This window comes from Gadus chalcogrammus, chromosome 2 (assembly GCF_026213295.1).
Source record: "Gadus chalcogrammus isolate NIFS_2021 chromosome 2, NIFS_Gcha_1.0, whole genome shotgun sequence".
NCBI classification, from domain to species: Eukaryota; Metazoa; Chordata; class Actinopteri; order Gadiformes; family Gadidae; genus Gadus; species Gadus chalcogrammus.
In genome coordinates, this window is record NC_079413.1 from 2,641,616 (window position 1) to 2,669,398 (window position 27,783).

The 27,783-nt window shown below is 50.2% G+C and overlaps 1 protein-coding gene across 5 annotated transcripts; it reads right to left on the reverse strand.

Annotated features, from left to right (window-relative positions):
- Positions 1 to 190: 190 nt before the first annotated feature.
- On the reverse strand, positions 191 to 27,664 carry svilc (supervillin c). 5 transcript variants are annotated; one of them, XM_056612171.1, is made up of 32 exons: positions 27,380 to 27,664; positions 23,302 to 23,841; positions 21,631 to 21,810; positions 20,850 to 20,884; positions 19,968 to 20,029; positions 17,637 to 17,782; positions 16,827 to 17,073; positions 15,707 to 16,296; positions 15,302 to 15,425; positions 14,307 to 14,360; positions 13,918 to 13,980; positions 13,393 to 13,461; positions 12,875 to 13,061; positions 12,591 to 12,668; positions 12,142 to 12,355; positions 11,698 to 11,876; positions 10,869 to 10,982; positions 10,459 to 10,595; positions 9,763 to 9,910; positions 8,793 to 8,938; positions 8,004 to 8,179; positions 7,455 to 7,602; positions 6,721 to 7,081; positions 5,877 to 6,016; positions 4,984 to 5,086; positions 3,396 to 3,603; positions 3,035 to 3,135; positions 2,716 to 2,871; positions 2,346 to 2,489; positions 2,115 to 2,227; positions 1,087 to 1,230; positions 191 to 585 (listed from the first exon to the last, which is right to left on the reverse strand). In XM_056612171.1, the coding sequence occupies exons 2-32, from the start codon at positions 23,550 to 23,552 to the stop codon at positions 499 to 501; spliced, it is 4,905 nt and encodes a 1,634-aa protein (XP_056468146.1). In that variant the 5' UTR covers positions 23,553 to 23,841; positions 27,380 to 27,664; the 3' UTR covers positions 191 to 498. The 5 variants fall into 5 exon arrangements, with proteins under 5 accessions (XP_056468146.1, XP_056468156.1, XP_056468136.1 ...); XM_056612181.1 differs by having other exon boundaries at positions 3,035 to 3,132; positions 21,631 to 21,813; XM_056612161.1 differs by having other exon boundaries at positions 21,631 to 21,813.
- Positions 27,665 to 27,783: the final 119 nt, after the last annotated feature.

A 27,783-nucleotide genomic window follows, 5' to 3' on the forward strand; every position in this document is an offset into this window, starting at 1 on the left:
ATAAATGTAACTTTCTTAAGAAAATCTATTTGGACTCTGTGATCTTTGTTGCTGCCATTTTAAATAATTGCTCTTCAGAACACCATGTCGGTTAGGGAGCCCATTCACCCGGACAGAACTCACGCAGAAGAAGAAAAAAGTCGGTCCGTGAAACACTGGAAGAGCGGTCGGCTCTCAACACATCAAGGCCTTTTAGGTGCCAAACTTATATAGGACTCACGCATGAACTCACACACACAAACACCAACACACACACACACACACACACATACAGCCACCGAAAACATGTGCACACAATGGTTGTCTCCGAAAGAAAAAGAAAATACAAAAATCGGGTAATCTCTGACTCTCAGATGACATAGATAATCCATATTCTTTGGTGATGGGGGCGAAGCAGTCCATTGGGCCAAGGCAGGTTATCGTCCTAGCATACACCTCTCCCTTATAGGCCCAATGTAGAGCCCTGCTGGGGAGTCACAGTCACTTCTGGAGGCCTTCCTACACAAACAGTTCTTTGCTCTTCTGGACGTCTTCCTGCGTCCGGGCGGCCAGGGAGTCGTCCTCAGGCTCCACCTCCGTCACGGCCTGCAGATCAACACAACACTGCGCTCTGGTCAACTGCCTCGGACCGGTTCTGTCCCTCACTCAGAGGGCTCCTTCCTCTTTACTTCAGATACGGGGGATGAGGAAGCAGTCAGAAGTTCGGGGGTGATCTGGTCAGGTACAATCAGACCACCAGAGTGGGGTGGGAATCCCGAATCTGAGTGTCAGGGACCCTAAACCTCTCCAACGCCTTGCATTGTTTGAGCGTCATCAAACGGGGATAATATAACCTGGCAAGGTTCGACTAACCCCCGACTAACCCTTTGATGCGAGGCTCGTTAAGGCAGTTGATTGAGTGTTTACAGATTGGCTAAAATGAGGCGGTTTAACTTCACAAACGGCACAGGACGTCCCTCGGTTCACGTTAAACGCTCTACCTGCGCGTAACTAAGATGAACCGAAACCATTCAGCGTTCCGACGACTCCCGTTGACTCTTTGACGTTAAGTGCAAGGCGGTGCCACACGCGCTTCGGCAGGCTTACCTGGAAGTCGTGGTCGGGCAGGAAGACCTCCTGGGGCTGGGGGTCCGTCCCGCCGGGCAGCAAGCCCCCGGCGGCGTGGGGGGCCGTGGGGAGCTGGGCCAGCGCGTCCTGCACCAGGACCAGCTTGGCGGGCCCCGTGTCCCCCTGCAGGGGCACAGCCAGACCGGCATCAGAGGAGGGCTCTCCGAGAGCCGCAGCGATCATCAGCGCGTTGGGAATGTCGTACATTTTTATTTTTTTTATTTAACCTTTATTTTTGCAGATAAAACATTATTAAATAAGAAACAAACAGTTTCTTATTTACAATATTGATCTGGTCCAAGAGGCCCCACCAGGAAACAACTTATATCAGTCGAAATAATGTGGAAACGATGAGTGTAACTTCTTAAGGATTCAAAGGATTTAAAAAAAAAGAGATTAAAATGGTGATTCAAGCAAGAGCAGTTATCTTAGCGTCAACCTCGCTGTGTCATTAAGAGGACTACAAAACGGTCTCTGACAATATGACAACATCTACCTCTGTGTTGAACCACAGGCCTGTATAGGCTCTTCTACAGCCCTCGAGGCTCCCATACAGTCATTCTCTGTCCCTCAGTGGGAGGACCGGGCGTGGAGGGTAGCTGTGTACTGGGAGGACCGGGCATGGGGGGTACCTGTGTACTGGGAGGACTGGGCGTGGGGGGTACCTGTGTACTGGGAGGACTGGGCATGGGGGGCACCTGTGTACTGGTACTGGGAGGACTGGGCGTGGGGGGCACCTGTGTACTGGTACTGGGAGGACTGGGCGTGGGGGGTAGCTGTGTACTGGGAGGACTGGGCGTGGGGGGTAGCTGTGTACTGGGAGGACTGGGCGTGGGGGGTAGCTGTGTACTGGGAGGACTGGGCGTGGGGGGTACCTGTGTACTGGGAGGACTGGGCGTGGGGGGTAGCTGTGTACTGGGAGGACTGGGCGTGGGGGGTACCTGTGTACTGGGAGGACTGGGCGTGGGGGGTACCTGTGTACTGGGAGGACTGGGCGTGGGTGGTACCTGTGTGCTGGTGCTGGGCCTCCTCTCCCAGTGGGGGAAGACGTTGGTGAAGGTGAGGGGCTCCGTTCCCTCGGAGATGAGGTAGGCCATGGGGGGGCGCCTGGGGTTCAACTCTGGACAACAACAACAACAACAACAACAACAAAAACAACAACATCAGGATTACAAATCGACAAAAACGACTTCCAATTCCCGGACCGCTGTCACCAGGAGAGGGCCGGTCGGGGTCACCTCTGCAGTACTGCAGCACAGTCTGCATGGCGCAGCGCCGTGCGTTAGCCCCGCGGCTACAGGCCGGGGCGCCGCTCCCAGGGTCCGCCGCGGGGCCACTCTGCCACAGGTACACCTCCAGGCGGTTGTCCAGCAGGAACCAGGCTGGAGGTGGAGAGAGGAGAGAGGAGAGAGCGGGGTTAAAGACGGAGCGGGCTGGAGGAGCTCTGACATCTGTTTGACCGTGTTTAAGATATATGTTTGGCGTGGATAGTACACGTCAATCATCGTTTGAGTACATAAACATGTCAGAGGCTGCTCTACATCGGGCGCACACACACACACACACACACACACACACACACACACACAGAGCGAGAGAGAGACTTACCCGGCCGCAGGGCAGAAGACAGGCTCTCCTGGACGAACGGCATCGCCATGGTGACCCCCGGCAGGCGGGCGGGGCTCTGAAGCTCTTCCCCCTGGAAGGCGCCGTCGTGGACGCTCAGGTGGAAGAGCCGCGGCGTGAAGTTGTACTTCCCCGGGTCTGGAATAACCCCCACGGTCAGTCTGAGGTGTGTGTAGGTATTGGTGTTTGTGTAAGTGTAGGTGTGTGTGTATGTGGACATTTAGGTAACTTTAAATCCCTGATATGTGTCACAGAGGATGTGTGTGTTATTTTGTGTGTGTTTTATTTTGTGTGCGTGTACCTTGTAGCATGCAGTCGTAGGCCTTCCGGTCTTGCCCTCCGAGGGCCGTCCAGAACTCAGCAGGTTCTGATCCCTCCTCTACCACCAGGACCTTTAGGCTGCTGGACACACACACACACAGACACACACACACACACACACACACACACACACACACACACACACTGTTTAACATTTACTAAATCGTATGTTTGTTTGTTATATAGGTCCACAAATAACATAAATGGTAACAATCATAACAAAAACAATTGATGACTGAACAGATGAGGAACTAAACCGGTACCATGGTAACAAAGAATAAACCCCGTCATTACATCACAACAACCCCCTCACAACAGCCTTAGCAGAATTAAAGACTTACCTTTGATTGAGGCGATCCACAGCTCTCTTGGCCGCTTCGCGGGAGCTGGCGTGCGCTTTACCGCCGTGCCACAGGAACAGCGACCCCTGCTGGCCGTTGAGGAGAACTACAGCGCCTCTTGAGCGGAGCCCTGCGCAGCAGCAGTCCACCTCTAGCAGGGAGGCCTCGTCCGGGCGCTGCCCTCGCACGCAGAACATCCTCCACGCGGCTGGGAACACATCCAGGCAGACGGGGAGGGAGAGGAGGAAGAGGTGAAAGTTAGACGTTTGGAGGAAAAGGAGCACACACAAGCTACTACATATTTTTGCTTTAACTTATTTTTTACATATTTATTTATATCACTTGTCTTTATTTACTTCTATCTTTTATCGTGGCTGCTATGTGACTGTTTAGGAACCAAGCCTAAGAAGCTTACCCTCCTTGTGTACTTGTACAATAGGTTGCAATAAAAGTAACTCCACTGATTCTGATTCACACACATTCCCCCGGGCGCCGTTCCTCGAGGCAGCCATCAGACCGGTACCCCCACCGTATCACAGCCTAGCGTTTCCTTGTAGAATAGGATGTCAGCTGTTGCCAGCGTGTGCGGCTATGAGGCCAGTCCAGGACAACCCAGTCATGAGGAGCTATTAAGCGGACATTGTTGATCGGTGTAAGCGTAGTGTAATCTCTGCCATGTGGATTATGGATAACGCAAATGTGAATAATACACTTATCACTTATTACTCATCTGACATTTGTTTGGCAGGGGCAGTAAGTACAGAATGTTAGCGTGCCAGAGTTACCCAAGAGGCTAATTCAAATCTGAATTCCCTTTGGGCAGACAGCGCTGAACGATAGGGCAGTGGTCCGAGTAGCCCCCACACACACACACCCCCACCCCCACCCCCACCCCCACACACACACACACACCCCAGAGACGAGCACCGCGTCAGGGGCAGCAGACGGATGGGTCTTGTGCCAGCACCCCCCAGGTACAGAGACACTCCGGGAGGGGTACGGTCCGGAGGTTATCAGGGGAGGGCATTCCTGACCCCCCCACCCCCCCCCCCCCCCCCACACCACCCAGACCCCCCCCAGCCATTCCTGTACTGGGATGGGACAGGGCTGGAGCCACACAGCCTGCGCGATATAATGAGCTGAATACTAATTGGTATTATTGCTAATTATTACTCATTATTTTTACCCATGTTTTACTAATCCATGCGAATGAGGAATAAGGAAGGATTAATGTACTGTCACGAAACGCCACAAAGCCTATAAATGCAGATTTTATATGCACTAAATAATTAAAAACACAATTAAAAATAAATGCATTAGTGAACGAATTAATGAATTATACCATTGAAACTATTTTGTTATCTTTTAGTATTAATCCTTATTTTCTGTTGGTCGTCATTCCTGTACACTTAATAAATAACACTAATAAACTAAAATAATAAATACATTAATGAATTTATTAAAATATTGAAACAATTTTGTGCCGTTAGGATTGATCCTTATTTTTAGTCGTCACCATTCCTTTACACCGACACCTCTGGATGAGCAACATGACACCCCCGCTGAGGGGGGGGGGGGGGGGTTGTACCTGGGGGGGGTGGCTGGGGGTCCCGCCTCCCCCTGTGAGTGACCAGACCCCCGCCGAACAGCTGCATGAAGCAGGGGGGCTCCTGACCCTGGGGCACCACCACCTGCAGGGGCCACACACACACACACACACACACACACTGAACGATTTGGTTTCGAAGGAGGAGTTACTTTTCAAGGCAGCAATAAAACGAAAATATGACTGCTTATTTAAGATATTTATTCTTTCTTCCTGACCCCCAATGTTGGGAACATACACCCTGACGTGGAGCAGACATCGCACACTAACAGCCCTACGAGAGGAAATACTTTTGACTATAACTCAGTAATACAATTTCAATAAATGTCAAATGGAAGAAACATAAAACGTGGCTCCGAAATTGAAAATGGGACATTTTGGCCTCCTGGAATATCATTCTAGCAATTTTATGCGTTAACCAGCCCTCTTCTGTAAGATATGAATGGTAGCAAGGTCTGCATTTCCTTTGAAAGATGCCAATAAAACCGTCCATAGAAATAGTAATTGGAAAAAAGCAATTTGCTTACTTGAAAGCCAAATTCGAGACGGTGTTTAAAGTGCAACAGGCCACGGGAATTACAACAAATACGGTTTTTATGTGAACTTTTATGGGACGCTCCTTTTCATATCCTGCCGAAACAAATAATGCTCTGGCCTGTATATTTTTCTATCACTGTCTACATCATTTGCCAAAGATTCACGTAAAATAAATATACAATATTGGCGCATCTTGCCTAGGATAACAACAGACTTCTTTAAAGCTACATATTAAAATACGTAGTATTAGTTGACTCAACTAAGGGATGTATTGGATATCTTGGTATGCAGTGATCACAGTTGCAGTCATGGGACAAAAAAACATGGCGGTTGTCTACCTGGGAGTCTTCCTCACTCCTCCGCCCAATGGAGAGGAAGGAGGCGGGACTCCGCCCACTGATGGGGGAGTGGCGTCCATGCCACAGGAAGTAGACAGTCTTCTCCTTCCTGTTCGTGTCCTCTGGGCTGCTGCCCTTACCTAAACATGCAGAACACATATTGGTCAATTAGTGAATGGTACTGAGACTGTCTGTGTGTGTGAAGTGTTTGTGAGGAGTGTATCTGAGCAGTGTGTGTGTGTGAGAGCAGTGTGTCAGTGAAGAGTGAGTGTATCTGAGGTGTGTGTGTGTGTGTGTGTGTGTGTGTGTGTGTGTGTGTGTGTGTGTGTGTGTGTGTGTGTGTGTGTGTGTGTGTGTGTGTGTGTGTGTGTGTGTGTGTGTGTGTGTGTGTGTGTGTGTGTGTGTCTGTGTGTGAGCAGTGTGTGTGTGTCTGTGTGAGCAGTGTGTGTGTGTCTCTGTGAGCAGTGTGTGTGTGTCTCTGTGAGCAGTGTGTGTGTGTCTCTGTGAGCAGTGTGTGTGTCTCTGTGAGCAGTGTGTGTGTGTCTCTGTGAGCAGTGTGTGTGTGTCTCTGTGAGCAGTGTGTGTGCGTCTCTGTGAGCAGTGTGTGTGTGTCTCTGTGAGCAGTGTGTGTGTGTCTCTGTGAGCAGTGTGTGTGTGTCTCTGTGAGCAGTGTGTGTGTGTCTCTGTGAGCAGTGTGTGTGTCTCTGTGAGCAGTGTGTGTGTCTCTGTGAGCAGTGTGTGTGTGTCTCTGTGAGCAGTGTGTGTGTGTCTCTGTGAGCAGTGTGTGTGTGTCTCTGAGCAGTTTGTGTCATGGCGAGTGCGCCGTGTGCGCGTGTGTCCCCACCTGCGGTGTACGTCCAGCGCACGACGTACGTCTCCCCCTCGTGGAGCTGCCCGTCGCTCTCCACGGGAACCCCGCAGCCGTCTTCCCCCTCCTGGACCAGCCACGTCTCCACGGCAACCGTCTCCAGCCCCGCCTGTCGTCCTCCGTCCAGTGGGACGGCCCCATGGGGCCCGGTCTGGGAGTCCCGGGGGGACCCCTGTCCCATCAGAAGGGCCTTGGCATCGCAGGGGCACAAGGTGTCCTCGGCCGGTGTTGTCGCCGTGGGCGTTGCCGTGGTCGTCGCCGTGGTCGTCGCCGTGGTCGTCGCCGTGGGCGTCGCCGTGGTCGTCGCCATGGGCGTCGCCGTCAGGCCTGCAGATGACTGATGAGACAGGATGTAGTTCAGTGGGGTGCATCTGAAGACGCCTATGCCGAGTTTCATGATTTTTTTTCTTTTTTGTATTATGTTTATGCAATGCCAGACTCAGTGGCTATCAACAATGTTATGTCTTTTTTTTTTTATGTCATGTTTCGACGTTCACCACCATCTTCAGAAATAGCTGACACATTTATTTAATCATTATTATTGTTATTTAATATCTTAATGGTAAATTAATACTTCTAGAGCTAATAAACCAACACTGACAGTGAGTTGGTTTTAGAATATGGCTCCACTCTGTGTAACACTTAAAGCTTCAACAACTGCAGACCATTTCTCAAACCGGACAACACTTTCATCCATGCACTGATCTGACCTGCGCTGGGCCCTCCAGCGGTGGCCTGGGCTCCTCTGGGACGGTAGCCCCACTGGGCCAGTCCAGGAACTTCTCCCTGAAGAGGGCCGTCTCACGGTGCTGGGAGATGACCCCAAACAGAGCCCAGCTGGGCCGCCCCTCGCCCCGCCTGCATAGAGGACCACGACACACGCACCCCGATGAGGACAGACACTCGTAACATGTCACTATGGTTCCAATGTGGCGTGTAAAAACGTCTTATAGAGCCGGAGAGCCCACTGATTCAGATGCCATTCGAACACTGTGATTGGGGCTGAGGGTTTTAGGGAAGAGGAGGGATTGTTATCCCTATGGTTACAACCCACCTGATAGCCACCTGCGTTTGCAGCAAAGTGGAACGTTCACAGTGTTTTGGGGCGAACGGGCAAAAACATTGGATTTGACCTCCTTTTTTTCTTCATATTTAAGACTTATTTCAGTATCTGTGATATAATTGCATAGATCACTACGTTGACGATCATATAAGACAATGACCACGTATAGAAGCCACTGGCGCGGGTTCAGACTCACAGCTGGATGCTGGGGCAGCTGTGGGAGGGGTCTAGCGGGTTGACACTGCAGTTGCTGTAGTCATAGGCTCCGCCCCACACCTGCTCGGCCAGGTGCAGCGCCACCTTCCTGTTGGCGATGGACACGTCCGTCCCGTGCCACAGGTAGACCTCGCTGCCGAAGTCAAACACCAGCGCCTACAGGAGAAAACGGAAGAGGTTACCATTTAATTGAATTGACTTGGAGCTAGTGTGAAACAAAGTTGATAACTTGGACGTATTGAAATCATACTATAGACGCATGGATTCATCAAAGCATATTTAAGCGTCTGTTAAATGCCCTAAATGAAAATGTGAATTTATAGTTGAAGAATAACAGGGGTAATGTTTTCAGTGCTCCCAAACCTCCCAAACAGTCCACAAACCTCACATAGCTCATGAGTGAACCCATATTGATCATTAGGTGAGCGATAGCACTGAACACTCTGAATCTTTGTAGTTCTACAGTAGTTCTGTGGGAAGCACTTTCACTTTCTCACATCCACAACGTACTTATTGTAAGTCACTTTGGATAAAAGCGTTGGCTAAGTGCCCTAAATGTAAAATGTCACTGTAAGCACATTGAGTCTGCCTCACGTATGAAAAGTATGACACAAATAAAGTTCCCTCTCCATGCCTACAGTGTCGAATGTGTTGTGTTAATCAACAACCAAAACGTGTGTTGTAGAGGGACCCCAGCCCCCCAGGGGGCCCCAGAGAGCAGGGGCCCCCAGAGAGCAGAGGGCCCCTGGGGACAGGGGGGCGGTCTGACCTGGGCGGGGCCCAGCAGGGCCACGCTGGGTACGGCGGCCCAGGCCTGGTCCTGGGGCACCAGCCTGTTGTCCTGCAGCCCGTAGACGCAGTTGGACTCCACCACGCCCCGCTCATACAGCTCGTCCTCCTCCGGAGGCCCCGCCCCTGAGGGGGAGAGGACCACAATGGTACGACCCGACTTAATGCAATACCCCTGACCACATGGTACCATGGTACGACCCGACACAACAACACCAGCTAATACAACACCCCTGACCACATGGTACCATGGTACGACCCGACACAACAACACCAGCTAATACAACACCCCTGACCACATGATATGTCCCGACTTAGTACAACACCCCTGGTCACATGGTACGACCCAATACAACAGCCCTCAACATTGTACCATGGTACAACCCAACACAACAACACCCCTGGTCACATGGTACCATGGTACGACCCAACACAACACCAGCTAATACAACACCCCTGACCACATGGTATGACCCGACTTAGTACACCACCCCTGGTCACATGGTACAATGGTACGACCCAACTTAATGCAACACCTCGGACCACATTGTACCATGGTACAACCTGACACAATAACAACACCCCTGACCACATGCCACCATGGTACGACCCAACACATCAACACCAGCTAATGCAATACCCTTGACCACATGATATGACCCAAAACAATAACACAACACCCCTGACCACATGCCACCATGGTACGACCCAACACAACACCAGCTAATGCAACACCACTGATCACATGGTACGACCCAACACAACAACCCAACTTAATGCAAGAGAATTAAACTCAACATAAAAACACAACTTAACATAACACGTGGTGGCAGATAGGATCGCAGGGTACCATGGTACAGCCCAAAACAACTTAAGACAACACATTTCATTTGATACATTTATTCGTCTAAAACCACAAACTACGAGATTGAGGTGGGACTCAGACCCACCTCTGTACTGTCCCCTTCCCCCCAGAAGGCTCCAGAAGTCTGCCGCCAGGCTGCTGTCGGCGTTGACCCCCTCCTCCAGGTGTAGGGACTGGGGGGCCCGGCAGCCCAGGTCCCCGTGGCTCTGGACGTAGGAGGACAGCTCCACAGCCTGGGGACACACAGCAGCAGCACTAGCATTAGCATTAGCATTAGCACTAGCATTAGCACTAGCATTAGCACTAGCGTTAGCCCTAGCGCTGCACCAACCCCTTTGTATCACCTTCACTCTTCTAGCATTGGATACATTACAAAATGTTAACTTATTTTAGCAGAGTAAACATTTTAATTACAATGTCAGAGTCATATAAAGGGAATTACATCAGTATAGAATATTATTATTAATATACTGGGTCGGCTAAGCTCGGGTAGTTTGATCCCTCGCTCCTCCTAGCTGAGTGTCGAGGTGTCCCCCGTCGGCTTATAAACGCTGACGCAGAACCTTAAAAGGTTCACGCGTGGTCGTTGCGTTGTGGGAACGCGGGCCCATAATCAGCCCTTTACTGGTCTTAACGAGCTTGCTGTCGCCTTGCATGGTTGACTCCGCCGTCGGTGTGTGAATGAGTGCATGAACTGATGAAGGAGTCTGCTGGATGCCCTAAATGTTAATATACTATAGTATATTAAACACCCGTCCGTGGGGCTGGTTCTCTGTGATACCTTGGCCTTCTCGGCAGCGTTGGCGAGCGCTCCGCTCCACAGGGTGCAGTTCTCCTTGGTGACCAGCAGGAAGCAGTCTCCGCTGTTCAGGGAGGCGGCAGTGGGCTGCACCAGCCGGGTCTGGACCTGCTTCCTGCCTGTTGACCCACGAGCACGCACACGCGCACACACACACACACATCAATCCATCGTAACCATGGCTTTACTCAAAGTACATCTACCAATGTTATTAGTTATAATGACTTCATCAGAAGAGCATTTGGTGTGAACACACATGCCACGAATATAATAAATGGTTATACAGCACTTTTAGCTTTGAAAATCAATGTGCGTCTGTACGTTTATATTCATGTTGTTTTCACAGCATTGCAATACTGTGTATGCATAGAGAAATCCATTTGTAGTCTGACCTTTAATTTGAAGGAGCATGAGGCTCTTGAAGGGGGCGTGGTTGGTGTCGATGACATCATCGGAGGAAACCACCTTCTCTTTGCTGTTCTGGCGTGAGTGGGAGTTGTTAGCCTCTGGAGGACACACACACACACACACACACACACACACACACACACACACACACACACACACACACACACACACACACACACACACACACACACACACACACACACACACACACACACACACACACACACACACACACACACACCCACCCCTTGAGTACTTTCATACCATGTACAAGACGATAGTCTTACAACACAAGCACGACATTTGTTGATTATTTTGAGACAGACAGAACCTGGGCAGGAAAACCAAAAACTGAAAGGGGCGGGGTCACACCTCGTTTCCAGATATTCTATTGAAGAGAATATCATGAGTGGCAAGAAAGCTTGCCACTCAAGCCTTCAGAAGAGGATTTTAATAGTGGCCAGTCTGAACAAGGTTGATTTGAAACCTTTAAACTAAAGACGCTTTGTCTAAGATCATGGCTGCCTGCCCAGGATGTTTAAGCTTTTCTTCCCTCCAGCCTTCCTTGAAAGGAATACTAGCGCTGGCCGAGGTAGCGTTCCCCGTCGGACAATAACGTGCTTCCAGATTCCCGCCCAGAGCAACACGACTGGCTGACGCAAACTACAACATAGAAAGGAAGCGGAAGAGGGCACCACGCCCCTTGCACCCTAGATTGGAGCAGGTCTGCCCCCCGGCTTGATAGATTCTGAACCTAGAGTCTGACGTGTGAGCGTGTGCGTAGGGGGGACGGGGACGCGGACGGGGACTCACTCTTCTGGGCCGTCGCGGCGGCGCTCTCGTCGGGGGTCCCGTTGGGGTCGCCGTGGTCCCCCATGTGGTCCTGGTTGATGTCGGCCCGGGCGGCCAGCGCCCTCAGGGGGTTCCTGGAGCCCTGGGAGCGGCGTGACGGCCGCACGGCGCGCCGGTGCTCCGTCACCGCCGAGCTGAGGCTGAGACCGCCGCGGAGCACAGGGGGAGGGGTCAGAGTCACACGGTACAGCGCACACGCACGGTTACACACACATTAGAGTCACACGGTACAGCGCACACGCACGGTTACACACACATTAGAGTCACACGGTACAGCAAAACAGAACTATTCATAAAACGACCACAAAACAGACCTTCCAATCATTTCTTTCATAAAACTGCACACATGCACACACAAACTACATCCATCCCGGGACTACGCGTCCAGCCTCACGCTCCACTCACATGGCCGTGCTGGTCTGGCAGAAGACCCCCAGGTCCGGCTGGGGCTCCGGGGCGGACCCCCCCCCCTCTGGGTGCGCCGGGACGCAGGCGGCCGGCGGGGAGGAGAGGTCGCCGTAGAAACAGCCGTCCGTCCCCCGGGGGGCGGCCGGGGGCGACGCCCCCTCCGCCTCCTCCTGGGGGCCCCCGGTTTGGGAGGGGCCCGGACCCCACAGGTCTGTGAGGGGGAAACGGGGGTGAAAGCTTTGGGGTGACGCTCTGGGTTGGGCAGGACGGATGCCGCTCAAACCAACACTCGATGGGTTATGAATGAATGAATTGGAATCAAGTGAACGCATGCAACGCGTAATACACACACATAATTCTATAATTTTCTTTTACAAAAGGAAAATCTATTTTACAAACTACTCCAAACAGGAGGACCATGCAGAGCAGGTTTTCTGAGGACTGACCTTCCGAGGGACAGGTCGTGGCAGACGGCCTCTTGTTCTCTAAGGCGTCGTGTTTGTCTGGTTCCGGAGAGCCGAGACCTGGAAGGACGACACAACAGAAAACAAACAACAGACTATATAGTACGACTACACAGACGGTTATAGTATGAAACACACAAAAAATAATAAAAATATTCAAAATTCAATAAAAATATTCGAAAAGAGAAAGCGGAAGAGCAAGAGACAGACAGAGAGAGAGACAGAGAGAGAGACGGGTCAAGCAGGAGAGACAGACCGCGGCTCACCTCTCTTGGCCATGCGTGCGGCCGCAGCCATCGGAGTCCAGGCTTCGCTCTCCCCGGCGCTCGCCGGCTCTTCTGTGTCCGGACGGGCGGACGCACTCTGCTCCTCCTCCTCCTCCACCACCCCCTTCTCCTCCACCGACTCCTCTCTCTGAGGGGGGGGCTCGCCCTCCAGGGTTTTACCCTGCGCCTGAACACAGAGCGACACCGGGCTGGGGTCAGGGAGGGCTAACACGGGACGTTTTTACAACAACCAGTAGGCGGACGGACAGACGTTATAAAAAGAAACATTGAGGAATGAGATCAAATCAATACATGTCTAAGATGTATCAAACTGATCCATTCAAATAACGGTTTAACGTTATTATTTTTATTTTTAAAAAAAAGTTTTGGGGGTGGTTTGGTTGTTGTGTTTATTTGTGTTGGTGTGTTTGCGTTGTTTATTGATGCATAACAGAATTTTCCCCATTTCCAATTTAAGACAAATAAGGGTAAACCAGCAAACATCCATGTCGCATCACCTTCTTCCTCCACTGGGGCTGGACCCGGGCAGGCGAGGTCACTTCCTGTGCCTCGAAGGACAGGTTAGACTGAGGAGAGAGGAGAGGGCAGGCTGCGGTTAAACCGGGGCTAACAGACCGACGGCGAGTCCATGCACATGCTAGTCAGTTCATATGGTGGGTGCTAGAGGGCGCCAGAGAGACAGGAATATAGAGGACGAAAGATGACTTTCATTCAAACAACATTATAGTAAGAACACATTAGTAGTCATACTAGCCGTGAAATAACTGAACATTCTTTTTCAGCAAATACTTCACAAGAATACATTTTTTCCCATAAAATAAAAAGGAAATTCACACAAAATCAGTCAGAAATTGAAACAGGCAAAAATGAAGTCAACATTTCATTATTTGACGTTAAATTCCACTTGACTTCCGACGTAAAAACACGTCACTCACTGCATTCTCACACAATGCACAGCGGGAGCCATGTATGATTGGTCATGCAGACTTTAAACCGTTTCGCAGCAACACTGAGGACTTTACCTGGTTGAAACACATGACATACTGAGGTGGTCTGCTAGAATACACAGAGGCAAAGACTGGGTCCTGGGTGAGAGACCATTCAACAGAATGGAGAGAGAAAGAGAGAGAGAAAAAGTGAGAGAGAAAGAGAGAGCAAAAGAGACAGGGAGAGCGAGAGGGAGAGCGAGAAACAGAAAGAGAGAGCGCAACATAAGGACAGACAGATATACAGACAGATAGACAGACAGATATACAGACAGATAGACAGACAGACAGACAACAGAGCGAGAAAGACAGAGAGAAACACACAGAAAGTTCCTGAAACATTTACCAGTGTCAAAGCGTTAACATATTCACGCACATCTCTGCTTTCGTCTGCTATTCGAGCGGTGCGGTGCAGAATGTCTTACCCAGCAGAGATGGTCCACTGTGTCTTGGTGAAGGGTGCAGTTGTCATTCTCATCCTGCAGGGGGCAGTAGAGCAAAGAAGAATGAGGCGCGGGCACTTTTAATATAGAAATACACAAGTGAAGCAATGTGGTATTGCATGTCTGTGCATTAAAGTGGTATTCACACCATTGCACACACACACACACACACACACACACACACACACACAGACATACAACCCCACACACACAAAAAGCTGTATATACAGTCAACATGTAACAGCGGGGAAAAATAAAACATGACATCACACTAATAACCTCGTTAATGGACGGCCGGTTTACAACGTAGTTCATCGACCGCCTGTTACATACATGGCTTCATATAATTCCAAGAGGGGGGGAAATCCCAAGAGGACCGTAACACGAGTCTTAAGAGTCCTGATTGGTTGCTAGGAGATGAGATATCTAGTGTCGTTGAAGGAAAAGTCGACTCTCCTCAAACTCGGCCACTCTGTTAGGTCTGCAGGAGCGAGGGTGGCTGAGATAGCCCGCCCTAATCCACGAACAAGGTCTCAAACTGTGGCCTGAACCAGGCTCACATGGTGCGATATCTAACCCCTACTCTCCTAAAGCTGCTAATTCACTGTATTGCTGATGAACAAGTGGACTTGGACAGGCTCTGAAGTGGTGGGCTCAGATCTAGTTCCCCTTTCACTACAACGGCCGAGGGATTACAATAGTGTTGTGGGGGTCAAGGGGGCGTGACCTTTTGCTAAGGAAACGCTAGGTTAAGTCTGTCTACAGATCCGGGACCGAAGCTCCTTGGTACCTAGAGGGAGGATGGGAGTTTGATCTGAATCAGTCTCGCTGAGATCCCAGTGGCAGGAGCCACAATTAAAGTAGAATGTATTATTATTTTTTTTATCATTCTGTTTTACTGAGCCACCAACATCATCATCGATATCAACGCTGATGAAGACGTTGAGTACGGGTTTTTCCACAGGAGGCGGTCCCACCTTGGTGTCGGCGGGGGGCTCCGTCTGCTGCGTCAGGGTGCCGCCCTCAGCCAGGGTGACCCGGACACGACCGCCGGGTGGATGTGACCTCTCGTTACGCAGTCGCTCTTCCTCAGCCCCCTCCCTGCAAAGAGGAGACAGCCGAAGACGAGGATAATGATGAGTATGATGATGATGATGATGATGATGATGATGATGATGATGATGATGATGGCCAAATAAGTCCTTTCAAAACAAGGGGGAGGGGTAAGGGGTAAATGGTAGAAATGGGATTGGGATTGGATTGGGCCTTCAGGATTCCAAAGCTTTATTCGTCATGCACATAGACAGTGACAGTTTGAGATATCGCGTCGAGGACAGACGAGACTTCTTAATCAGGTGTGACATCAGGTGTGAAGCGTCTACCTGGGTCTGGAGGAGAGACAGGCGGGGCCAGCCTCGTCCTGCTGGCTCTTCTCCTCCTGGGGGAGGCCTCGGGGGTCCGTGGGGGGTTTCGCCGACGGCCCGGCGCCGACCTGCGTCTCAGCGGCGGGAGCCCTCTGGCGCCAGGGTGCGGCCGAGCCTCGGTTCCTCTGCCTCCTCGGAGGGAGCACCGGTGCTGCCTGCCTCTCCACCTCCACCACCTCCACCTTCTTCTTCTCCTCCTCCTCCACCTGCCGGCCTTCACCGGGGTCCTCCACGCGACCGCCACCGCCGTTCTGCCCCGGCCCCCCCGCCACCGCCGCCGCCATGCCCGGTCTCCACGCCGCGCCCGCGTCCGAGCGGCTCTTCTTCAGGATGCCCCTGATGGCGGGCTCCGACTCGGAGCGGGACAGGCCGGTGCGGGCCGGCGGCGGGGGGGGGCCGGCGCCGGGCTCCGGGGGGCTGGCGGGCCGCACGTCGGGCGTGGAGAGGCGCAGCTCGCTGGGCTTGAGGTTGACGGACAGGGCCTGCTGTCGGCCCGAGAGGTGGGGCTCCAGGCAGAACGCCGGGAGCTGCACCGGGCCCTTCTGGAGCTGAACACAGAGCACCGAGAGAGGCGGATCGACGGCGGTAAGGGGATAGCTTGTGGTGGGGAAAGTTCAGGATTCCAAAGCTTTATTGATTTACTTTGTCACGTACAACGACAGTAAAATGCTGGTGTGGTAAACTTCACAGACAATCTAAAGTTAAAGCTCACCAGTATAGGCAAGGCAACTTTATTTATTTAGCACTTTTCATACACAAGGCAGACTCAAAGTGCTTCACATATAAACAGTGTCATACAATAAAATAAAATAATAGGCAAGTAAAAGAAAAACATATGCAAAAATAGAAAGTTAAAAAGGCATTTTAGTATTAAAATAGAAAATAAAGGCAAAGTTTTTTAGCAGAAAGCTATAGCAAACATAAAAGTCTTCAGTCTTGTTTTAAAGGTGGCCAGTATAGAATAAAGGATATAATTTAGTTTTTTTTAGGTCTTTAAAATATAAGACTACTATGTCTTCTTAATTGACATTGTAAACAATGCCCTTCTTAAATGGGATTTTGTTGAATAATTACCCACCATGCTGACCTCCTCCACTGTGATGGGCTGCGTGCGATAACGGGCCCCCTTCTGCCTCCTCCTCTCCGGGGGGCCCCCCGGTGGGGGCCGGGGCCCCTGGCTGCTGCTGCTGCTGCTGCTCATGCCGGGCAGGGAGAGGTTGTTGAAGAGGGCCAGCTTCTGGCTCACACTGAGCCGGCAGCTCTCGTCGGCCTCCTCCTCAGGTTCTGAGGCCTGCAGGTCTGGGGCCGGAGGGGCAGGTTGTGATCTGTGGTGTGGGGGGGAGGGTTAGGGTGGTTAGGGTGGGATGTAGCGAGGGAGCAGCGTCGGCCATCTTGCTTCAAGGTATCAGCCATCTTGGATCAAGGAACGCCCCAGCCTAGCTGGGGCGTTCCTTGATCCAAGATGGCTGATACCGACTTGTCTCCTCACTGTGGCTTTGGGTAGTACCGTCTTCTACTAGTGATACTTAAACCTGTACTATATCACTTTCACTGTAGCGATATAGTCCATTAATTAAGAGCTAGAGAGTTTCTCAAGAATATATCGCACCCATCCTCAAGTCAATCCATCCAAGGAATTATTTTCCGTCAATTATTTGATCATGTTACATTTCCCACCACCATTGGAAAATCTCAGACGGGAGTAACTGTCGTGTGAAAATGATGGAGCTCTAAGCGTAGTTACAACTCTTACCACTAGGGAAACCTATATAGTGCAGCTTTAATAGGACTGGTATAAGAACAACTACCTAAAATACATTCTAACTATACTTCATAATAACCTCCTCTATCTTCGCTGCCATCATCATCCACCATCATCATCACACACCTGATGGCCACCATCTCCTCGCAGGTGATCGGCTGGGTGAGGGAGCGGTTCTCGTTGCCATGGCGAGCCCTGCGCTCCAGACAGAGGCTCCCGGAGCGCGGCTTCAGGAAGGCCGAGGACTCGGGGGCGGCCGTCTTCTCCAGCTCCTACGGAGACGGGGTGCTGTCAGGTCACGGTGGATTCATAGAGGAGTACCGCGGTCACGGGTCTTAAAGGGTGCCGTGGCCACATCCTGGCGTGAGAGGATTCACTTCCAACACAGAAATCACATGTGTTGACATGTGACGTATTTTCAGTATTTAGGTCCTAGGCTGTTCAATACCTGATCAATAAAGGATTATTTTATTTTATCTGATCATTTTTTAAACAAATTTTTGTCCTAGCAGCCATTACACCCAGGCTTTGTCTTGGGCAAGATCCGAAACAATTTGGCAACTTAGGACTGTGAGTGTATGAAACAAATAAAAGTATGAAGATATCTAACATTTATAGGGTTCCTCGGTCAATAATACAGTGATCAGATATGAGGTGCCATTGCGCTACCTTGCTAAGCTACCTCAATCTCTGCTCACTCGTTAAGTCGCCTCCTTAACGAGCTACCAAGATCTTGGCAAACGAGCCACTGGCAAACGAGCCACTGGCCGACTTCCCCGACAGGTGCACCGTTACCAGGCAACAGGTGCCCCTCGCCACTCCGGCCCAGTTGTTAAATCCATCGTCCATTTCGACCTCGCCGAACAGATTCAGATAAACAACAGGAGGGGAGGCAGGAGCCGGGATGCGGGGGTGGTATAAAAAGGGTTCCAGGCATGTGGCAGCGATAAATTCGCTCTACTTCTGTCCAGTTTTATGTCTAACAGAGGGGTGGAGGAACAAGAATAGGAGGAGGAGTGGGAGGACTGGGCAGTGGGTCAGAGGGCCATTGGATCAGGTAGGCTGGCTGCAGAGTGGACCCTAACACAGAGGGATTGAATGCTCGCCACAGCGGCCCCGGTGAAACCAGAGCCCCAGGCCCCAGTTTGGGTTACCCTCCCCTGCCCCACACACACACACACACACACACACACACACACACACACACACACACACACACACACACACACACACACACACACACACACACACACACACACACACACACACACACACACACACACACACACACACACACACACACACACACACACACACACACACGTCCAGATCTTTGAGGTCAGGGCAAGCCAGCCACAACAAGTTCAGTACATGACAAGTGTACTGAACCCGAATGTGGCTAGTGTACTTCAAAATGAAATCAAATGCAGTGAAACATTATCCTCAAATAATAAATTGAAGCCGTGAAGCGAAGTGATATTGAGTGTCAACGTTCTTAGATTCCATGGAGACACCAGGGCGCAGTGCGTGTTATGAATCATTCACTGTGAGGTAAATGAAGTCTGTCTCTCCGTGAGCAGACGGAGCTACCACAGCCTGAACCTGGAGCATTTAACGAGGACAGCACCTGTCAGAGGGTTTAATATTCCTGTTGAGCAGCGTGTTGGGTTCTCTGTGTGCAGCGCTAGATGTGAGACCACAGAATGCCGCGGCTGGAGCCGGTGTGAGTCTCTCCTGGTCTAATAGTGTTACCGTATCGAAGGCAACATTAAGGTGTTTAAACCTGGTGGATAAACACAACATCAACAAGCTCCAGGATGTTGTTTATGTTTGCATGGAGACTTAGGGGGAATTCCAAGGGGAGTGTTGGATGTAGTTTTGGATCTAGTTCTAGACAGATCTAGAGCTGCATGGAGACCCAGTGTTGGAGGTAATTCTAGTCAGATCTAGGGACTTGGTGTTGGAGGTAGTTCTAGTCAGATCTAGGGACTTGGTGTTGGAGGTAGTTCTAGACAGATCTAGAGACATGGTGTTGAAGGTAGTTCTAGACAGATCTAGAGACTTGGTGTTGGAGGTAGTTCTAGACAGATCTAGAGACATGGTGTTGGAGGTAGCTCTAGACCGATCTAGAGCTGCATGGAGACCCAGTGTTGGAGGTAATTCTACACAGATCTAGAGACTTGGTGTTGAGAGGTAGTTCTAGTCAGATCTAGGGTCTTGGTGTTGGAGGTAGTTCTAGACAGATCTAGGGACTTGGTGTCTGAGGTAGTTCTAGACTCTAGAACTACCTCAGACAAAGTCTCTAGACCTGGCGTTGGAGGTAGTTCTATCTAGACAGATCTGGGACTTGGTGTTGGAGGTAGGTCTAAGATCCATCATGGGGACAATGGGCTGAGGGCGGGGTTGACACAGGCTTGGGGGCCAGGTATAGTACACATGTTGTTATAATTGACTTACTTTAAATAAAGACATCTTGGCTGCTACACTCATCTTGGCTCTGTCATCCGTCTTCACATCAGCTGGGGATATAAAAGAATGCACGCACACACAAACACACACATGCAACACTATGTCACACAAATTGGAAGCAACCCTTGTTATATACTTTCCATGGAGTCTTCTCCACTAAGAAGGTATTTATTCGAAAGATTTAAAATGGTGTCGTTTCCTTTCAATGGTCTTGTTAATAGGGTCATGTGACAAAACTCAGCTCCTGGTTAACCAGAGGTCAAGAAAAACATGTGCGGTCGTCAACCACGACAAATTTGATCATCCGTTAAATTAGCCTTCTCTTTCCCAGAGCACCTGAGTCTATAAATCCATCATCGCAGAGCCTAGAACGTGGACACACGGGTACTCGTGGGGAGAGTCTAAATAAAGAACCTTCACACGAATTTGGCCAAGGTCAGAAATAGATTTGTGAATTCAGGGGTTGTTATTTGCGGAGGCAACTCCATCGGGTTCGGGGACGTCTGCTCTGCGCACGTTTCCGTACCGTTTGAAATGTGAAGCTCAAAACTTGTGTAGCCTGAAAATAGGACAATTAGCGACGTTAGCATCAGTAGTTTATCTACTAATTACTAACTTGTTAGCTATTTGTACGTTGAATGTCATTTCATAACAATAAAAAGCTTAATCCTTAAGAGAGCCCAATGGACGCTGTCTTTGCTACCTTGCCATTAGCGGTTAATACTGACTTCTATTACAGTAACGCGACACTGTATTTAATTAGGGGGGGGGAGCATGGTGGCGGGGGATATACATCATCAGCTGTTGGCTGCTGATTTGCTGTTTACACAAAAAACGCTACGATACAGGCCGGGTTACATCCAACGTTACCTTTGGGGTTCTCCTCTTCCTCCGCCTCCAGCAGCCTAGGGGGAAGAAGACAGTCCATGAGGTCAGTGACACGCAGTGACTCAAACCACCGTGCGGACAGTGGCACCACAGGGTGCACGATTCGCCGTCGGTTCTCTCACTAAAACAAGTCTCTGAGTTTGTCGTTAGTGAGACGGTTCCAACGAAGAGCACAGACAGACAGAACGAGTATGGCATGCTCGTCACAGCACCTCTGTGGAGGCAGAGGCGAGATGGAAAACACATGCAAAACCATGCAAACCACACAGCGCTGGAAATGGTTAGTTCAGAGGTCTGTGTGGTTAGTGAGGGAAGGGATGGGTGAGTCCATAACGACAGCTACAGTAGAAAAAGTAGGGCCTATAGTCTTTATTGAACCGTAGAACTGAGCGGAAAGATGAATGCAGTCTGGCATGGCTTTTAGTAACAAACTTCAACTAGAACCCAACCGCTAATGTGTTATTTATAATTGGGAGATCATTATAACCATTGACAGTTTAAAGGTGTGTATTAAGACACCTAAAGAAGCAAGCTTTAGCTGTCGCTTTCTTCTGCATTAAGCATTCTCATCAACATTAAGGTTTATTATTAAACCAATAATATCGGTTGACTTAAACCTCGGTGGGGCTCTAAAGGAAGCAGTGTGGAGAATAACATTCAAACAAAACCAAAACAGCGTTGGGTTAGTGGTTCCCCCAAGGGATCAAGACCCCCAGGATGAGGTCTCCCCATTGGGCGGACGCAGCATCTCGGCTCCTCCTACCCACTGCTCTCCTGCATCTCATTGGCCGTGATGGGCTGGGTCCTGAAACGCTCCCCGGTCTTGCGCCCGCCCCCGGACGCGCCGGGGAGGTAGCGGCGGGTGCGGCGGCGACCCCCCCCGCCGTCGGCGCCCGGTTTGACCGCCAGGTCGAGGGAGGCGGCGCTCGGACCGCCATCTTGGCTGCTGAGGCGTGACAAACAACGAGGAACAAGGAAGTAGAAGGCGGCCAATCAGGAGAGAGATAGGGATGTTGTTGTCGATGAGGAGTCATCAATTGCCGGACTTTCCAACACACACACACACACACACACACACACACACACACACACACACACACACACACACACACACACACACACACACACACACACACACACACACACACACACACACACACACACACACACACACACACACTTCGGGCGTCCAACAGACACCCCTGTGTGGAGCTTTGGAGAGTCAGCCCCGGGGGGGTTAGCCCCCCCTCTACCACCCCCGTGCTAGCAGAGCCCTCCTGGGCTCCCTGCCTGAAGGTGTGTGTGTGTGGGGGGGGGGACTTGGTATCAGATCTGACAGCGGCAGCTGCTTCTTTCTGATTGGATGCAGTGCAGGTTGACTCAGACCTTCTTAAATGCACTCATGTCATCTCGTGTCATTATCACTATCTCCTGGGATGTGGAGTCCGCTGTTCAATGATGAGGTGGGGTGGCCCCTCCAACACTTGAAACAGGTCAAGTATCCATTTCAGTGGTCACGGGTAGAAATGCATAGAAACCTAGCCTCCATTTAATGGCATTGTTAAGATGGTTTGTTGCCACTTATTTAACATTATTCTGTTTTACATTGAATAGATAATGAAGATTTTACTCTATGTTGAAGGGCATTCTGGGTAATGGCAGGAAGAGGAGGAGTGTGTGATTGTCTATCTGATGATCTTATTTCAGCGACAGAACAAACCAGTACTTATTTAGAAACCTAACTTCATAGTTTCCCCCAGCGTATTGCCCAGTCCGACTGAAAGTTATCACAGCCATGAGATGGGAATAGGAGTTGAGACGAGAGCCAAACGCCTGGTAGGAAATAAGTTGGTATTAAGCGTGCTGCTAGGAGGTCCTGCTTCAGACCTCTAGGTTTTAATTAGCACCTACAAACCAGACGGCAGCTGTTGAACACAGGGCCTTCAAAAGGTCAGAGTTTGACCTCCTCCCAGGGCTCCCAACAGCCTTGTTCTTTATAGGCCTGCATTATTTCAACTGGCTCCGAGTGTGTGTGTGTGTGTGTGTGTGTGTGTGTGTGTGTGTGTGTGTGTGTGTGTGTGTGTGTGTGTGTGTGTGTGTGTGTGTGTGTGTGTGTGTCTGTGTCTGTGTGTGTGTGTATTTGCATGCATTTCAATACAGGACAGTACACAAGAAAGCTACTTTCGGTCCTTAATCCTCTTCATATATTTGAACACATAAACACATACCTTTGGTGTATAACTCTGCACAGCAGACATGTACGTAGCACATTCAAACCCCTGTATTCAAAACCATTGCATTTGACATGTAAACACACAAGTCAAATGCAAGTTTCAACAAATCGACCACATTGTATTAAATGTAAGCTATGACGTTTAACAACGTGAGCGGGGCGGGAACATAAAAAAACATAACTCTCTCTGGACGGCCTCACCTCCTCAGGCACGCAGACCCTTCCGCCGCAGCCTCCTGGTAACCGTTGGCAACGTCCCGCGCCCTACCGTTGACGGCGCCGGTCGTCCCGGCGACGGCGGCGGCGCCGTCCTCCCCCTCCCTCCTCCCCCACTTGGAGGGCAGCTCCTCCGTGCTTCCGAAGCGCTCGGCCAGCTCCCGCCGCCGCTCGGCCTTGTAGCGGGCGATGCGCTCCGCCCGGGTCTCCGGGAGACGGTCGTCCAGGGAGTCCATGACCTTCCTCCTCCTCCTCCTCCAGGTGACGCCCGCTCAGCTTTCTGGTTCAGTCTTCACGGACTGTGGTGAGGCATGTAGAGCGAGGGACCACAAAAAGTCTTTCTCTCTGTCGCACTCGCTCTCTCTCTCGGTCTTCCTCCGAGACACCGGATGATGAGGATAGCCTCACCGTTGGGGGCGGGGGGGGGGGGGCTGGGCTCACCGGGTCACAGGGGGGTCCCTCTGCACTGGGGGCAGCGGAGGCTACGCTCGGTCAAACCCAATAACAGTTCGAGGTGTGCTCCACCTGGTTCGAGAACACAAGAAAAAAAATATTGAAACTTTTTCTACTACGGCCGAATAGAGGACGTGAACTGCATTACGTCATCAACTCATCGTCAAAAAACACAATCCATCACTTGGCCGTCTCCATCGGCTCATTGATAAGAAGACCTGCCTCGTTTATAGCATCTGCTGTTCGTTCATATCGGACCCCCCCCCCCGACCCCGTTCCCATGCATTCATCGGAGCGTCGCTCATCTGTGCTGCCGAGGCGCCTGGAAGATGAAGTGCTGCTGCCGAGTCATGAGGGAATCTCCCGTTGCAATGAAACCCGACGCCAGCGCTGCGGCGAGCGTCTCTCTGGAAGGATGCGCTCCTCGGAGTTCAGCGAGTCGGAGCGGCACCGGGCGGGCGCTACTCTGATGTAACTCGCTCAGCGATTTCCGCCGACGTAACACGAATCTCAGGTGCGCTCCGGTTCACTGGTGCATCAGCCAAACACGTATTTTAAGATGAGAACGTCTTTGTAAAAGGGACTTCCGAATGTGGTTTGTAATACTTCTGGCAGCGGTGGGAAGAGTGTGAATTCCCCTCAATATCGTTGTGTGAATTTGACTGGAGTGGAATCCCAAAAGGAAGACAGAAAGGACAAGAAAGCTGTTCTCACTTTGGAACATCACAGACCAGACAGAGAAATAACTGGCAAACAGGAAGTAAGCACAGGTGCACGAAATCAGTAATCAACACAGGTGACACTCATTTGACTAACAAGGAGTCACTAACAAGGAGGCACAAGGAGTAGTTCCTGAAGTCGAGCCAGGGGAGTGTCAACCTGACTCTGAAAAGTCGGATTGTTTGTCTATCATAAACCAGCCTGGCGTAATTCTATATTCTATATTTTCCTACATCCCCAATTAAAAGACCAAGCGCCACATTGTTTTTCTATCTGGAAAACATCAGAGGGAACTTTATAAACACTCTCGTCCAGTGTTCCCTCGCTTCTGTAACTTTAACATTGATGCTTCATGAAGAACAAAAACACAATTATGAATCCTGTGGACTGAATTTTGCATGGGTTCATATTATGTTCCTTATAGCAAAGATTAAGGGCAATTGTTCTCTGGGACTCTATTATTATAAACATAGATAGAATAGATTCATTTTCGTGACTAAACGATGACGGACAGTCGTGGTACCGGGTTGGAAAGACAGAGGAAGAAAGGGATAGATTTAGTTCACACTCTATAAGGGGAGAGAGTGAGAGTGAGTGAGTGAATGAGAGAGAGAGAGTGAGCGAGTGCGAGTACGAGTATGAGTGCGAGAGAGAGAGTGAGAGAGCAAGAGCGAGAGAAAGAGAGAGCGAGAGTGAGAGAGTAATTGCGAGAGAGAGAGCAAGAGAGACAGCGAGAGAGAGAGAGAGAGAGAGAGAGAGAGAGAGAGAGAGAGAGAGAGAGAGAGAGAGAGAGAGAGAGAGAGAGAGAGAGAGAGAGTGAGAGAGAGAGCAAGAGAGAGAGATACTAAACTGTAACAGTCAGCATTCCTGTTGCATTTGCCTCCTCATTGAGGCACAATGGCGCGTGGAGAGAGAGAGCAGGGCAGAACAAAGAGGCCTGAGCCACAGACTTAGCGCAACAGAGAAACCTGCACCCAGGGCCAGAACGCTCCCGTTCCCAGCGCACACACAAACCGGCACGCAACACCTAATCACAACACAGGCCTGGGCAGAGAGGTCAAGAAGAGCCATCTTAAAACAGAGTAGGGACCCGTGGTCAGGGTGGCATTCGACACAAACGACGGGGAAACCAAACTCCAGAAGGAAAACGATGGTGGGAAGTGGGCAGCGGCGATGAGGAGTGTGTTTTTGATAGAAAAGACAGCTTTGCAGGCCGTTGTATTGATTTTCCTGTTACATAGCTAGTGGATTTAGGCTTTGATCACAGACGAGTGATGTTAGGGGCCAAAAACAGGTGTAGCTCGTCCAATGAATGATGGGTCTGTACTAGTGAAGCCAAGCCCATAATTAATATCATGAGATGGACCTGTGTCGGCTCTACTGAGACAATGAGAGCTCTAATAAGCTGTGCGTGTGCGTGTTTGTGTGCGTGTGCGTGCGTGTGTGTGTGTGTGTGTGTGCCTGTGTCTCGACCATGCATATTAAGGTGAGTGTAACTTGATCAGAGAACACCATCACCTGAAATAAATGAGGAGGAACACACATAGTCATTGTCTCACTGACCCACATCCTACCTTATAATGTGTGTGGGTGTGTCTATTTTTGTGTGTGTGTGTGTGTGTGTGTGTGTGTGTGTGTGTGTGTGTGTGTGTGTGTGTGTGTACGTATGTTCGTGGACATGTCAGTTTGTGTGTGTGTGTGTATACGTGTCAGTGTGTGTGTGTGTGTGTGTGTGTGTGTGTGTGTGTGTGTGTGTGTGTGTGTGTGTGTGTGTGTGTGTGTGCACGTTTGTCAGTGCCAACTTTCTGCAAAGAGCATACGTCACCAGGCTTCTAATCCACTGACACGCGTCGTACTGAATTGTAAAGCCTCAAGATAAGAAAGAGCAACAATAGGGTGGAAACGCCAGGAGCAGGTCAGGGCTGAATCCAAAGTTAAGTGACATGGCTTAAGTTAGAGGAGGAAATGTGAGCATTACAAGCCGAGTCAGACACACACACACACACACACACACACACACACACACACACACACACACACACACACACACACACACACACACACACACACACACACACACACACACACACACACACACACACACACACACACAAACACACACACAGATTAGAGGGCTGGACTTAACCTCATTCCAATTAGTCGTGGCCATGTCGTTCGTCAGCAAAGATTATACTTCCAAAGTATACAAAGAAAGATCCATCCATGTAGAAGCAGGCCGCGTCAAAGGACAAATGTGCACAGGAACGATAAAAAACGAGCATGCCTTAATGCATTCTCTCCTGTAACGCTCTCCGTCTATGTGAGACAGGCCTACCTTTAACATAATAAACATCACGTCTTAAAGTGATCTAGATTAGACGCTTTCAAATCTTTTTGCCTAATATTAGAATTATCCACACATCTCACCCAAGGTCAGCAAGTAATCTAAATTGTTATGCTAAATTTGGCAATGCAAACAATTTACAGAACCCAAACTTCAACGAGCAGTAATGCCTATGGGAATATGCAGTCCTATATTGGGTGGGTAGAAATGTGCTTATGCTGTCACAAATTCCAAATAAGGAGGGTACCAGATAAACTGCGGCGCGTCATGCGTATAACATGCATGGCCATTAGACCACCTCGATCAACCACTCGCATAACAGGCATATAGGCCTACTTGCGTACCTTATGGGACATTCTGAGCAAAGTTTCCAGTAATACTTCCATTCATTTAATTTGACACTCAAACAACTTAATAACGGAACCTAATGGCACTTCGGTGGTTTGGTACGAGAGTTTGGCAATTTCGCTTTGAATAAAGTTAGGCTACATATTTTTTTATTTTTAAAGAGAGCCAAAACAGTAATAGAAGCACTGTGTTACTTACTTGGACGGGACTGGAGGGGTGAAGTGGACATTAGATTGCCGAGGCAACCATGGACAGCGTTAGGATCCAATGCACGGCTGACGCTTCCGTGCGCCACCGTTAAAAATACAATCGCCCTCCTGCAACCCCTCCCCGCCCGTCCACCGGGCGTGTTGGCATTCCAGCCCAGACAGTTGGACCGAGGCTGGGGAGACAGACACACAGCAACTGACGCAGCATGACACCAAAGGGCCAAGTTAGGAAGGAATAACAGGCCTGCAACTCTGTAACGAAACGAGCGGAATCCGTATGGAAATTAGTGTACACACGTCGTTTCCAAAACATGGACCGTTTTACTTTTAAATATGATAAGAAAGACAATTTGAAACTGTTCATACATTTCGCTTATTTCAACTCAACTTCCG

Coding starts and splice junctions, on each gene's coding strand:
- svilc (XM_056612161.1), bottom strand. CDS start 23,552: ATGGACTCCCTGGACGACCGTCTCCCGGAGACCCGGGCGGAGCGCATC. Junction 13,062..13,392: donor AGCCCCAGTGGAGGAAGAAG/GTGATGCGACAT, acceptor CTCTGTGTTCAG/GCGCAGGGTAAAACCCTGGA. Junction 6,017..6,720: donor GCGCTGGACGTACACCGCAG/GTGGGGACACAC, acceptor CTGCATGTTTAG/GTAAGGGCAGCAGCCCAGAG.